The following is an 18,282-nucleotide window of genomic DNA, read 5'->3' as shown; positions in this document are numbered from 1 at the left end:
TTACTATTATTGAATTTATTCAATTAATTAATTCAACTAAAAAAATAATATTATTTGATTTGGTATATTAAATTATTGACAATTTGAATTATTTTCTTTTTGTTCTTTTTTATTGATAAGAAATTAAATAAAAAATATTATTTTGCCAACTAATTGTCACGCAAGAATAAATATGTAACGTCAAAATTGGCAAGCCATATTCTATATTAGCTTGGTATTATGCCTGAATTTGGATTAATAGCAAAATCAGATAAAATCAAAAGCTGAGTAATTATCACGCCACAGTTTAAAGTTTGTGTACAAAATCAGAATCGAATGAAAGTTCAGTATTTTATGAGCAATTAACTCTTTTTTTTATGATGAATTTGCAATCAAAGAAAGTGCACCTTTCATATTATGTTACAATGACGATTGCAAATACTCCCTCTGTCCCGATTATCTTGAGATATTTTTATTGGACACGAGAATTAAAAAAATAGTGTTTGTGTGTAGGTGAAAAAATGAAAAGGTGATTAAAAGGTAAAACTTTTGCCAAATAAAAAAATGTCTCAATATAGGTGGGACGCCCAAAAAGAAGTATCTCAAGATAGGTGGAACGAAGGGAGCATTGGATTACTCTCTATCTTTCGGTTTGGTTGCAAACTATTTCACGTTAGAATTACGATCACAAAGATGCATAATCTTTGTGCTAATTTGTCAAATATGGTGAACATTGCCAAAAATAGAGAAACAATAATGAATGAATAAATAAATAAATAAATAATGGACATTAATAACTACAGCGTCATGTGGTTCAAATCTAAAAGAAACTTAACAATTGGAGAAACGCAAGACGAGAAAATGCTAGCATCACCTTGTGCAATACTAAAAAAAACTCCTAGAGCAAATTAAGAGGGAGAATTGAACAAAAAATGTGTAGACCAAGATGAAGTTGGGTTAAAGTTTCTTATATTTGTGAATCCTACATCACACCCTATTTCCAAGGATTTTCAAGTTAGCTATAGACATGACAGTAGTAAGATATACAGTTACCAGAATTCAGGCCGCAGCTTCAGGTTCTCGAGAAACGAACGCCGGCTGCTGCAATCGCGTGTAGTGAAACTCTATCTGCAGCCGCTGATGAAGAGGAGCCGACATTGTCAGACCTTTCTTCATATCTGCCTCCAGTTCTCTGATCGGAATCGCAGCCAGGAAGTTCTTTATGTACTCTTTGCACGACTCTTTACCGCGAAAGAGAACCTCGTCTTCCTTCTCTGAATCCTCCTTCAGCTCGGGTGCCTGCACGTTTGAGACCTCGAGCTCAACCCCCACAGCAGAAGCACACTGCTCGCCAGCAGATCCTTCCGGTGATTCGTCAGCATTTTTCAGGTTATAGATAGTCGTGCTCCTGTCGAATTTCAGTATGTAAGCTTGATTGCATCCTTCGTGCAGACGCTCCCCTAACGTGTCAATGATGTAGTAAGCATCTGTCTCAACCTTGAGGACGAAAAAGTGATCGTTCCAGCTAACTATGAAGACCGGAGCTTCGCTACCGGTGGAGCCCTCCGAGCAGCTGATCTCATCCCAAATGTCATCGAAGGACATGGCACCGCGTAGAAAACCAAAATTCTCTCCTTCCATACAATCTGGATGGAAAAATCCGATATACGAACTCCCGGGAACTATGCAGAGATCAAGGATCTTTGTTTGGATGACCGTCTCTAGGTCAAAGTGTTTGTCGGGGAAACGCTCCTTGTATATTTCGTTCTCACAAAGATTTCTCCACTCCAAGGATCCATATCTTATCAAACTATCAAACTGCGACTTGATTGGCATGAGGTTAGGGTTGTTCTGCAACCAATCAGCGATGACAGTGACGAGAACGGTGCAAGCACTTTCTCCTGCAGCACGCTCACTTCGCTGATCAATCGAAGCAAAAAAGACTTGCGTCTGAATCTTCATATGTCCGTCACGGCTTGTTACTTCTCTCTGCTCCCAGACTCCAACAGTAAAACTGTCGTCGCCAAACTCAGACAATGATGATTGATTCGCATTTGAATCCTCGTCTGTCCTATGCCACTGCAACAAATATGCACAGCAATTGCTCAGAAGAATGTTTGATATCATAACACGAACAAAATATCAAGTTGAAGGAAGAAAAGTGCACAAGATTCCTTACCTTTGGAGAGACAGATTCGTCCGAACTAAGCTGCCTGCGGTCAAAATCTATATCATCTCCGCCTTCTTCACCGTTAGCCTTTTTAAGTAATGGTTCACCTTTGGCTTTAGGAGATCGGAAACTCAGCTTCCTCTTCCTCCAAGGCAAAATACTACGTTTGGAGTTTTGTATCAGTGATTGCTCCGGAGCTGAAGAAATTGGGTCCTCCACAGGAGGGCAGCCACCATCTGATCTGCGGCGATTACTGTAATAAATCCAATCTTCAGCGTCGTAATTGGTGGCACCAGAATAACACGACACACCAGCATGATTAGCATAAGCCAGCGTTCCGTAACTAAATGACTTCCTAGCAGCACAGTCTTCTTTGCGTTCATCGCATTCTCCTTCCTCAAATTCATCAGTTGAGTCCAATTCACAAGGGTAAGCATATTCGTCGTCCTCACTCTTGGAGAAGTACCTGCCTTCGCTACCCTCCTCTTCATGGCCGGCCTTTCTAGGTCTCCGAGTTGACACATATTCAGTAATAAATTTTACCTTTCTGAGTGCAGCTTTAAGCGCAGATACCTCGTCTTTATCCATAGAAGAAGCTTCTCCAGATGCTGAAGCGGGTGGAACAGGCATCACAGGGACCAAATCGGTTGATTGTTGTGCACCTTGAAGTTCTACCAAGTCGAGAGATATCTGCAGATTTACATAAAGATTGAGTCATCATAACAGCTGGCAGGAAAGGGACAACAAAAGTAAAATTTGATGGGTCTTAGGAAGCTAGGGTAACAATATACTGATACTCAGTAAAGTAGTTACTTACGAAAAGAGAGGGATGATGCTCAACCGCGATGTTAGAAACAGTTAAAGGAATTTTGACTACAATAAGTTGCTCCTTAGTTTTTGAAGCATATTCAGCAAGGTTTAATGCTCCCAAACCAACAACTGAAATCTTGTTCTTCGCACCCTGATAGAAAATAAAAAGCTTTAATGCCCACAAACTTTATAACAGCTTGAAAGAGGAGAAACCAGCAACTGCCTGTACAAAATCACTTGCCAAAGTGATGCTTTACGAAAACTGCAGTGGTACAAATAACACTACAGTTTTTCAATATACAAGACAACTTTTGCAATGGTTTTACTAAAGTATTCGAGAGTATTAATATCAAGATCTTCTGCATCATGGATTTAGAAGTACGAGACGGCCTCATGAGAGACCAACTGCATTTCAATTGCAACCATCTAAACTATGCATATATGAAAAGCACAATAGAACCTCTTGCAACACTAGATACACATGTGTAATATAAGAAAATAAAATAACAATATTCTGGTTAAGATAAGAGGTAAAGGAATCAATATCATCAATTCATCATGGTGATCCAGTCCATTATCACTGTTTCATTGACCAAGCATGCTTAGCTACTAATTGGGGAAAGGAATAAAAAATACAGTTGGCAAGGACCATACATTTTTCAGAAAGGTTTCTTCAAGATCCATAAAAGTATATTCTAATCAACCACAATAAGACTTCAGAGTCCAAACCCAAATTTCTCCTCGTAGTCGTCATCATGATTCAATTTTAGAAGACAATAATTGATTGAATTACAGTATGATAACACATAATAGCATCCCCAAAAATCTTAATAAGTACATTAATCCCTAGAAGAAGGCAACCTCATATTCCTATTGAAGAAATGCACACATGAATCAGAGGCAGAGACTGAAGCAAATACTACAAATAACTAGTATAGAAATCATGTAGAAATTCTAGGTAGGAAATTGGTTAAATCACTAAAACAATCAACTTCATATCTTTTTCGTATCCTTTATTTCCTCCAATTACTTGAATTTCCAAACAGGGGAATAGGAAATAGGCATCAATTGCTCATCAAACCCAATCAAAGGGAGACAATATCAACCATAAAAAGTATCCAAAACACAACACATTCTTATAGCTCTAATCTTAAACCTAGAAAAAGGTTAAAAACAAGCAAAACTCAAGCTGCAAATTAGTCCCAAAGCATTGAACAATATATACAAGAAAATCAATATGAATTCGAAGAAATATGACAAGAAAAGATAATAGTATAATAAAAAGTCAAAAAAGTTACCTCACAGACTTGCAAAACAGCAAAGTTGATCTCCCAAGGATGAAATACATTGTCCTTGTATCCAGAAAAATTACAGACGTTACAAAATTCTTCATCCCACTCCACCAAAACGCCGTCGTTTGGGCCATCACCACAAACCCTCTTGACCGCCTCTTCCCTTGTACAGTTCCTCTTCACAGTCCTCCTAAATGTTCCCAGCGAAATCTTGGGGCCCTTCCACCTGATCTCCACCGCGAGACCACCATTGTCCTTCTCTGCGCCCACGCACACCCAATCACACCCCTCCAGCTTGTGCACAGTGATCCTCACCTCAAATTTCCTGCAAATCAGAGGGGGCCATGGCCTCCATTTCATCATCTTCACCACCATCTATCAGATGAGCTGAAAGAAAGTGGGGAATTCCAAAAAAGATTCCTCCTTTTGGGTTTTTTCTAGATGAGTGGGTGACCCGGTTGAAGAAACCATTAAAAATTCCAGCTAGAGAGACATAGGGAAAAGAAAGAGAGCCACGAAGATCTGTTGAGTGTTGAAACAACGTTGGATTTTGAGTTTCCTGACAATGTGGATGACAGAGAATTGCACCTTGGAGGACTAGATTCAAGAGCTCTCCTCACGCCGCCGATTAGAGAGAGAGAGAGAAAGTATGCCGTTATTTTCCAGGCTTGGCAAATAAAGCGGACTTCTCGTTACACGCACCAAATTTAGTTTTATAAGCCAACACATCATCTTAAATTTGTAAAATTTCCATTTCTATTCTCCTAACTTTGTAAAGAGACAAAGTTTGCTTCTATTACAAAGAATCATGTCGAATAATCAAATACTACGCTACATGTGTAGAGGTGACTGAATGAAAAATGAAACTTGTGGGGGAGTAATTTTTTATTTATAGATTAAACTATACCATTTGCCTGTGCACTGTACGAAAACGTTTTTAAATTTTTTTCATATATACAATTTATACAAATTAAATATATCTAAGGTAGATATATTTGAGCTGAATATAAAAAAATAAAAATAAAATTTCACAATAATAAAAACTGATATTACAAAAAATATAAGAAAATAAAATAAGTTAAATGAAAAAAATAAAAATGAAAATAGATTTATTCAAAAAAAATTAAAAGATGAGATTTTTTTTTCTTAAATTTTAATATTTAAATAAATAAAATTTATACTTCTTCCGTCCAGAATATCGTTTCCACTTTGTGGACGTCGCGATTTTTAAGAAAATTGTGAATAGTAGTTGATAGTAGTGGAGTTTTAAGAAAATGGTAAATAGTACTCCCTCCGTCAGCATGCACTTTTGTCATTTTAGGACGTCCCACAAAAGTGTGTTGAAATTGTCACCTATCCACACATTAAAACTTGCACACAATAATAGTTAGAACGCGCGCAGACATAGTACCACCAAAAGTACTAACATAAAAAAGAACAGTACGTTAAGAATGATAATCGAGTTCATTGATAAATGACCTACGTCGGGGGGGCCTCGCCCAGGGTAAATTATCCACTAACGAAGCTAATTAAGATATACAAAGGACTTACAGTCCGGGTCGGTCCGGGTCCGACCCGCTGCACACCCCTACCTAGGTCTGTGTTTTGTAATTAAATACATATATCTGCTCTCAGAATAAGACACACAAAAATTAGGGTTTTAGAGAGCAGAGCAATAAGGAGGCGCCAACTGTAGGGGTCGAATACTCTGGGAGTTCTCATAGTTCGTTGTCCATCTAACGTTGGGAACTGAGCGGGATAGAGTTCAGAAAATTTGAGTTGGAGTCAGATTTTCGCAAAAAACCATGTTCTGACAGTCTCCAAAAAACAGCCATAACTTCCTCTACAGAACTCCGATTGAGGTGAAACAGGTGGCCACGAAAATCTCTTTCAAAGATGAAGAAGTCGTATTTCTGAGAAAAATACGATTAGAGGTTGTTTAAGGGGTCAAACAGAGCATTGAAGTTGACTGACCTGTTCAGTGGCGAATTGATGAATTCTTAGGAATTCTTCAGGTATTTCTGAACTCTTCGGTGCAATATTTAAATTAATAGGAGCATGCTAGGTTTAATTGATGTATGGGGAATTAAGATAATCCAAGAAACGATTGATTTATGCCTAATTGTTCGTATTTTGGGGGTTTGATTGTGCTATATTTGAGCTAAATATTCTGGAAGTTGGTGCGTTTATGAGTTTGTTAATGCTTTGTAGAAGCTTTTGATAAAACAGGAGGAAGAATGCTAAGTTGGAGTTTTTGGATCAAAAATTGATATTTTGGGCTTAAAGTGGTGCCAGCGCTGACTCCGCATACTCTGCTGCCTCGCCAGAGCTGACAGAGCTGAAGTCTATTCGTCAGAGTGGATTCCCCGTGCCAGAGCCAGAGCTAACAATTCCAGAGTTGACAGAGCTGAATTCTAAAATCGACAGAGCTAAAGTTCTAGAGCTGACCAAGTGGAGCGCCAGAACTGACCAAGCTCGACAGAGCTGAATTTCGTAAGACAGAGTTGAACTTACATTTCCAGAGCCAGCTAATACAGAGCTGACTACTTCTACAGAGCTGACTTCCAACTCTGCCATGACTCGCCAAAGCTGCCAAGACTTGCCGAGCAAGTTATCCAGTGCAATCCCCTGTGCGCGCACGCTGCCTTGATGTTTATCTTTGATTCATTTACCTTTGTTATTTTAGTTTAGTTGGAAACCCTGTTCTGCCCATAAGCACGTTGTGGTCAGAACCCGTCAGAATACAAACCCTTTTTAGTGAGTTACTGCTCAGTTCCCTAAACCCTAAACCCTAAACCCTAAACCCTAAACCCTAAACCCTTGCAGGAGGAGTTACTGCTCAGTTCCCTGTGAATTCGACTCTGGACTTACCACTAGCTAGTCTAGTTGTAGGCACAATATATTTTATTTGCGTGAAGCTCAAACGACAGCTTCGTCAAATTGGCGCCGTTGCTGGGGAACCGAGAGCGCTAGTAATTTCTTTTGTAATTTAAGTGTTAGTTTTGCCTTATTGTGTGTTTCTTCGTCGTACCAGGAGTGCAGGTAACGAAGATCTTCTGTTCAACGCGGAGATTGAGCGACTAGTACGACTGAACAACGGGAACAGACGCAGGGCAGAACAGAACAAGAGGCACGAGAGAGACAAAGATAGTTAGAAGAAGAAAGAGAGATGGCAGAAAATCCAGAAGTAGTGAATGATAATACCAACAAAACCCTTCGGGACATGATGTTCCCGAACAATCTAAACCTCCGGTCGTCTGCCATCGTGCTACCGAAGATCACTGGAAACTGGGAGCTGAAGCATACCCTGATTCAAATCTTGCCCAAGTACAGTGATATGCCCGGGGAGGACCCTCAAAGACATCTTCAGGATTTCGAGATGGCATGCGGAACAGTGCGCACTGCAAGCCAAGCACTTGGTGAATACATCCGACTCCTTACTTTTCCGTTCTCTCTATTAGAGGGAGTGAGGGAGTGGCTGTACGATTTGCCCGAAGGAAGCATCCGGACTTGGCAGGAGTTGCAAAGTAAGTTCTTGGAGAAGTATTTTCCTGCAGCCCGAATCCAGAATTTGAGGACACGAATAAGCAACATCAAGATGGGGTAAGGAGAAATCCTCTACGAGTATTGGGGGAGGTTCAAGCAAATGTTGGCCAAATGCCCACAACATCAAATACCGAACCATGATCTTATTCGGTATTTCGTGGGAGGACTTTGAAGGCAAGATAGGCAGTGGTTACACGCTGCTTGCGGAGGATCAATCCTGAATAAATATGCAGCAGAGGCTTTCAAACTCATAGCTGAAATGGCCAAGGAGTCCAGAGACGAAGAAGGAACAATAGTCAGGAATGCACCGACCTCGAATCCTTCTGCCCAAGATGATAAGCTGGACAAGCTATGCAACATGTTCGAAAAGTTCATGACAACACAAGGAACACCCAACCAAGGGGCCCCCAACATCCGGAAGCCTGTGAAGACTTGCCAACTTTGCATGGCAAATTCACATACAACCGATGAATGCCCACAACTGTTCGAGGACGAGGAGGTTAATGCTATTGGGCAATAGTCAGGAGGAAGTAATGGGGGACAAAATCAAAAGCCTTTTGAACCCTATAGGCAGCAATACAACAACCAAGGATGGAGACAGCATGAAAACCTCAGGTACAACAACAACAACTATCTGGGGCCGAACCAGGGGCAACCAAGTAATCAACAGCAGTACTCGCAACAACCTCGACAGGCAAGAGGATCCTCCCTGGCAGAGCTTGTGCATCAAATGGCACAACAACAAGTAAAATTCCAGCAGGAGACCAAAAAGTTCATGATGGAGACAAGGGGAGGAATGCAGAATGTGAATGCCCACCTGTCACACCTTGCCCAAGCAGTAGCTCGCCTGGAAAGCAAACAAGGAGAACTTCCTGCCCAAGTGGAGGTCAAGAAGGTAAATGCTGTGACACTCAGAAATGGCAAGGAATTACCCGAAGTGGTTGGAAAGAAAACTCAAGAGGAACCAGAGGTTAGTGAGGAAGTTGGAATGGGGTCAACAGATGAGGAAGAATTAGCTCAAGAAAGGGAAATCAAGAAGAAAGCAGCGGAGAAAGGCAAAGAAAAATTGAGACACATTGAGCCCATAATCCCCTTCCCGGGCAGAATGGCCAAAGAACAGGAAAAGGAAGAATTGACCGAATTGGTGAAAATCTTCAGAAAGGTGGAAGTCAATATGCCCCTTCTGGTCGCACTACGCTCTATGCCCAGATGCGCTAAATTCCTAAAAGAGCTCTGCACCCGGAAGGTTAAATACACTGATGATGCCAAGTTCCAAGTGGGCGAGTCAATATCCGCAGTCTTGCAACGAGATATGCCGATAAAGTGTGGAGATCCAGGGATGTTCTACATTCCTTGTGTGATAGGGACCATGAAGGTGGATAAAGCAATGCTCGACCTCGGGGCATCCATTAATGTTATGCTTTTATCCATGTATCAGGACCTGGAGATAGGACTGCGGAAGCCTACCCGAGTGGTAATTCAACTGGCAGACAGGTCAAATGTGTACCCAGAGGGGATACTGGAGGACGTTTTGGTCAAAGTGGAGGAACTCATTTTCCCAGCAGACTTCTACATCTTTGATATGGGAAAGTCAAAAGCACGCGACCCAGTCATGCTTCTAGGAAGGCCTTTTCTCAAAACTGCCAGGACACGTATCGATTGTGATACGGCCAAATTGACATGCCAGTTCGAGGAAGCAACAGTAACTTTTGATATATATAACGCCATGAAGCATCCAGCTGACACAGAGATGGTGAATAGTGTCAATATAATCGACAGGGTTGTTGAGGAGGAATTACCCAGAACGACACTCAGGGAACCCCTCGATGTGATAATCTAGAACAATATCACCGAGGAAGATGTTCAGGAGGAACAACTACACGAGGCGGTGAAAATGCTGAATGCTTGGAGCGAAGGAATCAACCACACGGAAGCTCTGAACATTCCTACCTTGAAGGCTGAGGATCGATTGGTGCCTTCACTCCATAGAGCACCCAAGCTCGAACTGAAGTCTCTGCCCAAACATCTCAAATACATATTTTTGGGCGACAATGACACTTTGCCCGTAATCATCAACTCGGAGTTAACACCAGAAGATGAAAGCAAGGTTAAGAAGACCTTAGGTAAATACAAAGAAGCTATTGGATGGACCCTAGCCGATATTAAGGGCATAAGCCCTACGGTGTGTATGCACCACATATTGCTAGAAGAAGATGCAACCCCAGCCCGAGATCCCCAGAGGAAGCTTAATCCAGCGATGAAGGAGGTCGTGATGAAGGAGATACTTAAACTATTGGATTTGGGCATAATATACCTAGTGTCCGATAGTAGATGGGTGAGTCCAGTGCACGTTGTGCCCAAGAAGTCTGGCATACAAGCGGTGGAAAATGAATTTCGGGAATTGATCGCTACAAGGTTACAAACCGGATGGAGAGTATGTATTGACTACCGCAAGCTCAATCAAAAGACAAGGAATGATCACTTCCCTTTGCCTTTCATTGACGAGATGCTTGAGAGACTTGCGGGAAATCAATATTTTTATTTTCTGGATGGATACTCTGGATATATGCAGATTTGGGTTTAGTTGGAAACCCTGTTCTGCCCATAAGCACGTTGTGGTCAGAACCCATCAGAATACAAACCCTTTTTAGTGACACCCTTGCAGGAGGAGTTACTGCTCAGTTCCCTGTGAATTCGACTCTGGACTTACCACTAGCTAGTCTAGTTGTAGGCACAATATATTTTATTTGCGTGAAGCTCAAACGACAGCTTCGTCAAATTGGCGCCGTTGCTGGGGAACCGAGAGCGCTAGTAATTTCTTTTGTAATTTAAGTGTTAGTTTTGCCTTATTGTGTGTTTCTTCGTCGTACCAGGAGTGCAGGTAACGAAGATCTTCTGTTCAACGCGGAGATTGAGCGACTAGTACGACTGAACAACGGGAACAGACGCAGGGCAGAACAGAACAAGAGGCACGAGAGAGACAAAGATAGTTAGAAGAAGAAAGAGAGATGGCAGAAAATCCAGAAGTAGTGAATGATAATACCAACAAAACCCTTCGGGACATGATGTTCCCGAACAATCTAAACCTCCGGTCGTCTGCCATCGTGCTACCGAAGATCACTGGAAACTGGGAGCTGAAGCATACCCTGATTCAAATCTTGCCCAAGTACAGTGATATGCCCGGGGAGGACCCTCAAAGACATCTTCAGGATTTCGAGATGGCATGCGGAACAGTGCGCACTGCAAGCCAAGCACTTGGTGAATACATCCGACTCCTTACTTTTCCGTTCTCTCTATTAGAGGGAGTGAGGGAGTGGCTGTACGATTTGCCCGAAGGAAGCATCCGGACTTGGCAGGAGTTGCAAAGTAAGTTCTTGGAGAAGTATTTTCCTGCAGCCCGAATCCAGAATTTGAGGACACGAATAAGCAACATCAAGATGGGGTAAGGAGAAATCCTCTACGAGTATTGGGGGAGGTTCAAGCAAATGTTGGCCAAATGCCCACAACATCAAATACCGAACCATGATCTTATTCGGTATTTCGTGGGAGGACTTTGAAGGCAAGATAGGCAGTGGTTACACGCTGCTTGCGGAGGATCAATCCTGAATAAATATGCAGCAGAGGCTTTCAAACTCATAGCTGAAATGGCCAAGGAGTCCAGAGACGAAGAAGGAACAATAGTCAGGAATGCACCGACCTCGAATCCTTCTGCCCAAGATGATAAGCTGGACAAGCTATGCAACATGTTCGAAAAGTTCATGACAACACAAGGAACACCCAACCAAGGGGCCCCCAACATCCGGAAGCCTGTGAAGACTTGCCAACTTTGCATGGCAAATTCACATACAACCGATGAATGCCCACAACTGTTCGAGGACGAGGAGGTTAATGCTATTGGGCAATAGTCAGGAGGAAGTAATGGGGGACAAAATCAAAAGCCTTTTGAACCCTATAGGCAGCAATACAACAACCAAGGATGGAGACAGCATGAAAACCTCAGGTACAACAACAACAACTATCTGGGGCCGAACCAGGGGCAACCAAGTAATCAACAGCAGTACTCGCAACAACCTCGACAGGCAAGAGGATCCTCCCTGGCAGAGCTTGTGCATCAAATGGCACAACAACAAGTAAAATTCCAGCAGGAGACCAAAAAGTTCATGATGGAGACAAGGGGAGGAATGCAGAATGTGAATGCCCACCTGTCACACCTTGCCCAAGCAGTAGCTCGCCTGGAAAGCAAACAAGGAGAACTTCCTGCCCAAGTGGAGGTCAAGAAGGTAAATGCTGTGACACTCAGAAATGGCAAGGAATTACCCGAAGTGGTTGGAAAGAAAACTCAAGAGGAACCAGAGGTTAGTGAGGAAGTTGGAATGGGGTCAACAGATGAGGAAGAATTAGCTCAAGAAAGGGAAATCAAGAAGAAAGCAGCGGAGAAAGGCAAAGAAAAATTGAGACACATTGAGCCCATAATCCCCTTCCCAGGCAGAATGGCCAAAGAACAGGAAAAGGAAGAATTGACCGAATTGGTGAAAATCTTCAGAAAGGTGGAAGTCAATATGCCCCTTCTGGTCGCACTACGCTCTATGCCCAGATGCGCTAAATTCCTAAAAGAGCTCTGCACCCGGAAGGTTAAATACACTGATGATGCCAAGTTCCAAGTGGGCGAGTCAATATTCGCAGTCTTGCAACGAGATATGCCGATAAAGTGTGGAGATCCAGGGATGTTCTACATTCCTTGTGTGATAGGGACCATGAAGGTGGATAAAGCAATGCTCGACCTCGGGGCATCCATTAATGTTATGCTTTTATCCATGTATCAGGACCTGGAGATAGGACTGCTGAAGCCTACCCGAGTGGTAATTCAACTGGCAGACAGGTCAAATGTGTACCCAGAGGGGATACTGGAGGACGTTTTGGTCAAAGTGGAGGAACTCATTTTCCCAGCAGACTTCTACATCTTTGATATGGGAAAGTCAAAAGCACGCGACCCAGTCATGCTTCTAGGAAGGCCTTTTCTCAAAACTGCCAGGACACGTATCGATTGTGATACGGGCAAATTGACATGCCAGTTCGAGGAAGCGACAGTAACTTTTGATATATATAACGCCATGAAGCATCCAGCTGACACAGAGATGGTGAATAGTGTCAATATAATCGACAGGGTTGTTGAGGAGGAATTACCCAGAACGACACTCAGGGAACCCCTCGATGTGATAATCTAGAACAATATCACCGAGGAAGATGTTCAGGAGGAACAACTACACGAGGCGGTGAAAATGCTGAATGCTTGGAGCGAAGGAATCAACCACACGGAAGCTCTGAACATTCCTACCTTGAAGGCTGAGGATCGATTGGTGCCTTCACTCCATAGAGCACCCAAGCTCGAACTGAAGTCTCTGCCCAAACATCTCAAATACATATTTTTGGGCGACAATGACACTTTGCCCGTAATCATCAACTCGGAGTTAACACCAGAAGATGAAAGCAAGGTTAAGAAGACCTTAGGTAAATACAAAGAAGCTATTGGATGGACCCTAGCCGATATTAAGGGCATAAGCCCTACGGTGTGTATGCACCACATATTGCTAGAAGAAGATGCAACCCCGGCCCGAGATCCCCAGAGGAAGCTTAATCCAGCGATGAAGGAGGTCGTGATGAAGGAGATACTTAAACTATTGGATTTGGGCATAATATACCTAGTGTCCGATAGTAGATGGGTGAGTCCAGTGCACGTTGTGCCCAAGAAGTCTGGCATACAAGCGGTGGAAAATGAATTTCGGGAATTGATCGCTACAAGGTTACAAACCGGATGGAGAGTATGTATTGACTACCGCAAGCTCAATCAAAAGACAAGGAATGATCACTTCCCTTTGCCTTTCATTGACGAGATGCTTGAGAGACTTGCGGGAAATCAATATTTTTATTTTCTGGATGGATACTCTGGATATATGCAGATTTGGGTTTAGTTGGAAACCCTGTTCTGCCCATAAGCACGTTGTGGTCAGAACCCATCAGAATACAAACCCTTTTTAGTGACACCCTTGCAGGAGGAGTTACTGCTCAGTTCCCTGTGAATTCGACTCTGGACTTACCACTAGCTAGTCTAGTTGTAGGCACAATATATTTTATTTGCGTGAAGCTCAAACGACAGCTTCGTCAAATTGGCGCCGTTGCTGGGGAACCGAGAGCGCTAGTAATTTTTTTTGTAATTTAAGTGTTAGTTTTGCCTTATTGTGTGTTTCTTCGTCGTACCAGGAGTGCAGGTAATGAAGATCTTCTGTTCAACGCGGAGATTGAGCGACTAGTACGACTGAACAACGGGAACAGACGCAGGGCAGAACAGAACAAGAGGCACGAGAGAGACAAAGATAGTTAGAAGAAGAAAGAGAGATGGCAGAAAATCCAGAAGTAGTGAATGATAATACCAACAAAACCCTTCGGGACATGATGTTCCCGAACAATCTAAACCTCCGGTCGTCTGCCATCGTGCTACCGAAGATCACTGGAAACTGGGAGCTGAAGCATACCCTGATTCAAATCTTGCCCAAGTACAGTGATATGCCCGGGGAGGACCCTCAAAGACATCTTCAGGATTTCGAGATGGCATGCGGAACAGTGCGCACTGCAAGCCAAGCACTTGGTGAATACATCCGACTCCTTACTTTTCCGTTCTCTCTATTAGAGGGAGTGAGGGAGTGGCTGTACGATTTGCCCGAAGGAAGCATCCGGACTTGGCAGGAGTTGCAAAGTAAGTTCTTGGAGAAGTATTTTCCTGCAGCCCGAATCCAGAATTTGAGGACACGAATAAGCAACATCAAGATGGGGTAAGGAGAAATCCTCTACGAGTATTGGGGGAGGTTCAAGCAAATGTTGGCCAAATGCCCACAACATCAAATACCGAACCATGATCTTATTCGGTATTTCGTGGGAGGACTTTGAAGGCAAGATAGGCAGTGGTTACACGCTGCTTGCGGAGGATCAATCCTGAATAAATATGCAGCAGAGGCTTTCAAACTCATAGCTGAAATGGCCAAGGAGTCCAGAGACGAAGAAGGAACAATAGTCAGGAATGCACCGACCTCGAATCCTTCTGCCCAAGATGATAAGCTGGACAAGCTATGCAACATGTTCGAAAAGTTCATGACAACACAAGGAACACCCAACCAAGGGGCCCCCAACATCCGGAAGCCTGTGAAGACTTGCCAACTTTGCATGGCAAATTCACATACAACCGATGAATGCCCACAACTGTTCGAGGACGAGGAGGTTAATGCTATTGGGCAATAGTCAGGAGGAAGTAATGGGGGACAAAATCAAAAGCCTTTTGAACCCTATAGGCAGCAATACAACAACCAAGGATGGAGACAGCATGAAAACCTCAGGTACAACAACAACAACTATCTGGGGCCGAACCAGGGGCAACCAAGTAATCAACAGCAGTACTCGCAACAACCTCGACAGGCAAGAGGATCCTCCCTGGCAGAGCTTGTGCATCAAATGGCACAACAACAAGTAAAATTCCAGCAGGAGACCAAAAAGTTCATGATGGAGACAAGGGGAGGAATGCAGAATGTGAATGCCCACCTGTCACACCTTGCCCAAGCAGTAGCTCGCCTGGAAAGCAAACAAGGAGAACTTCCTGCCCAAGTGGAGGTCAAGAAGGTAAATGCTGTGACACTCAGAAATGGCAAGGAATTACCCGAAGTGGTTGGAAAGAAAACTCAAGAGGAACCAGAGGTTAGTGAGGAAGTTGGAATGGGGTCAACAGATGAGGAAGAATTAGCTCAAGAAAGGGAAATCAAGAAGAAAGCAGCGGAGAAAGGCAAAGAAAAATTGAGACACATTGAGCCCATAATCCCCTTCCCAGGCAGAATGGCCAAAGAACAGGAAAAGGAAGAATTGACCGAATTGGTGAAAATCTTCAGAAAGGTGGAAGTCAATATGCCCCTTCTGGTCGCACTACGCTCTATGCCCAGATGCGCTAAATTCCTAAAAGAGCTCTGCACCCGGAAGGTTAAATACACTGATGATGCCAAGTTCCAAGTGGGCGAGTCAATATTCGCAGTCTTGCAACGAGATATGCCGATAAAGTGTGGAGATCCAGGGATGTTCTACATTCCTTGTGTGATAGGGACCATGAAGGTGGATAAAGCAATGCTCGACCTCGGGGCATCCATTAATGTTATGCTTTTATCCATGTATCAGGACCTGGAGATAGGACTGCTGAAGCCTACCCGAGTGGTAATTCAACTGGCAGACAGGTCAAATGTGTACCCAGAGGGGATACTGGAGGACGTTTTGGTCAAAGTGGAGGAACTCATTTTCCCAGCAGACTTCTACATCTTTGATATGGGAAAGTCAAAAGCACGCGACCCAGTCATGCTTCTAGGAAGGCCTTTTCTCAAAACTGCCAGGACACGTATCGATTGTGATACGGGCAAATTGACATGCCAGTTCGAGGAAGCGACAGTAACTTTTGATATATATAACGCCATGAAGCATCCAGCTGACACAGAGATGGTGAATAGTGTCAATATAATCGACAGGGTTGTTGAGGAGGAATTACCCAGAACGACACTCAGGGAACCCCTCGATGTGATAATCTAGAACAATATCACCGAGGAAGATGTTCAGGAGGAACAACTACACGAGGCGGTGAAAATGCTGAATGCTTGGAGCGAAGGAATCAACCACACGGAAGCTCTGAACATTCCTACCTTGAAGGCTGAGGATCGATTGGTGCCTTCACTCCATAGAGCACCCAAGCTCGAACTGAAGTCTCTGCCCAAACATCTCAAATACATATTTTTGGGCGACAATGACACTTTGCCCGTAATCATCAACTCGGAGTTAACACCAGAAGATGAAAGCAAGGTTAAGAAGACCTTAGGTAAATACAAAGAAGCTATTGGATGGACCCTAGCCGATATTAAGGGCATAAGCCCTACGGTGTGTATGCACCACATATTGCTAGAAGAAGATGCAACCCCAGCCCGAGATCCCCAGAGAAAGCTTAATCCAGCGATGAAGGAGGTCGTGATGAAGGAGATACTTAAACTATTGGATTTGGGCATAATATACCTAGTGTCCGATAGTAGATGGGTGAGTCCAGTGCACGTTGTGCCCAAGAAGTCTGGCATACAAGCGGTGGAAAATGAATTTCGGGAATTGATCGCTACAAGGTTACAAACTGGATGGAGAGTATGTATTGACTACCGCAAGCTCAATCAAAAGACAAGGAATGATCACTTCCCTTTGCCTTTCATTGACGAGATGCTTGAGAGACTTGCGGGAAATCAATATTTTTATTTTCTGGATGGATACTCGGGATATATGCAGATTTGGGTTTAGTTGGAAACCCTGTTTTGCCCATAAGCACGTTGTGGTCAGAACCCATCAGAATACAAACCCTTTTTAGTGACACCCTTGCAGGAGGAGTTACTGCTCAGTTCCCTGTGAATTCGACTCTGGACTTACCACTAGCTAGTCTAGTTGTAGGCACAAGATATTTTATTTGCGTGAAGCTCAAACGACAGCTTCGTCAAATTGGCGCCGTTGCTGGGGAACCGAGAGCGCTAGTAATTTCTTTTGTAATTTAAGTGTTAGTTTTGCCTTATTGTGTGTTTCTTCGTCGTACCAGGAGTGCAGGTAACGAAGATCTTCTGTTCAACGCGGAGATTGAGCGACTAGTACGACTGAACAACGGGAACAGACGCAGGGCAGAACAGAACAAGAGGCACGAGAGAGACAAAGATAGTTAGAAGAAGAAATAGAGATGGCAGAAAATCCAGAAGTAGTGAATGATAATACCAATAAAACCCTTCGGGACATGATGTTCCCGAACAATCTAAACCTCCGGTCGTCTGCCATCGTGCTACCGAAGATCACTGGAAACTGGGAGCTGAAGCATACCCTGATTCAAATCTTGCCCAAGTACAGTGATATGCCCGGGGAGGACCCTCAAAGACATCTTCAGGATTTCGAGATGGCATGCGGAACAGTGCGCACTGCAAGCCAAGCACTTGGTGAATACATCCGACTCCTTACTTTTCCGTTCTCTCTATTAGAGGGAGTGAGGGAGTGGCTGTACGATTTGCCCGAAGGAAGCATCCGGACTTGGCAGGAGTTGCAAAGTAAGTTCTTGGAGAAGTATTTTCCTGCAGCCCGAATCCAGAATTTGAGGACACGAATAAGCAACATCAAGATGGGGTAAGGAGAAATCCTCTACGAGTATTGGGGGAGGTTCAAGCAAATGTTGGCCAAATGCCCACAACATCAAATACCGAACCATGATCTTATTCGGTATTTCGTGGGAGGACTTTGAAGGCAAGATAGGCAGTGGTTACACGCTGCTTGCGGAGGATCAATCCTGAATAAATATGCAGCAGAGGCTTTCAAACTCATAGCTGAAATGGCCAAGGAGTCCAGAGACGAAGAAGGAACAATAGTCAGGAATGCACCGACCTCGAATCCTTCTGCCCA

General features: G+C 43.4%; 1 protein-coding gene across 1 annotated transcript; it reads right to left on the bottom strand.

The window, feature by feature from the left end:
* Window positions 1-736: 736 nt before the first annotated feature.
* Window positions 737-5,111, bottom strand: LOC131002040 (uncharacterized). Its single transcript, XM_057928711.1, has 4 exons — window positions 4,258-5,111; window positions 2,967-3,110; window positions 2,159-2,839; window positions 737-2,058 (listed from the first exon to the last, which is right to left on the bottom strand). Exons 1-4 carry the CDS (start codon window positions 4,624-4,626, stop codon window positions 1,039-1,041), a joined length of 2,214 nt encoding a protein of 737 aa, XP_057784694.1. The 5' UTR covers window positions 4,627-5,111; the 3' UTR covers window positions 737-1,038.
* Between the last annotated feature and the right edge of the window lie 13,171 nt (window positions 5,112-18,282).

This window comes from Salvia miltiorrhiza, chromosome 8, assembly GCF_028751815.1.
Source record: "Salvia miltiorrhiza cultivar Shanhuang (shh) chromosome 8, IMPLAD_Smil_shh, whole genome shotgun sequence".
Classification (NCBI taxonomy): domain Eukaryota; kingdom Viridiplantae; phylum Streptophyta; class Magnoliopsida; order Lamiales; family Lamiaceae; genus Salvia; species Salvia miltiorrhiza.
Note: the sequence above shows the minus strand (reverse complement) of the source record. Positions and strands in the feature narration are given on the sequence as shown.

Excerpts from the sequence above, each read along its gene's own strand:
- LOC131002040 (XM_057928711.1), bottom strand. The coding sequence starts at position 4,626 with ATGGTGGTGAAGATGATGAAATGGAGGCCATGGCCCCCTCTGATTTGC. Across the intron at positions 3,111-4,257 it reads CTGTTTTGCAAGTCTGTGAG|GGTGCGAAGAACAAGATTTC; the intron begins GTAACTTTTTTG and ends ATTTTCTATCAG. Across the intron at positions 2,840-2,966 it reads AGCATCATCCCTCTCTTTTC|ATATCTCTCGACTTGGTAGA; the intron begins GTAAGTAACTAC and ends GTAAATCTGCAG.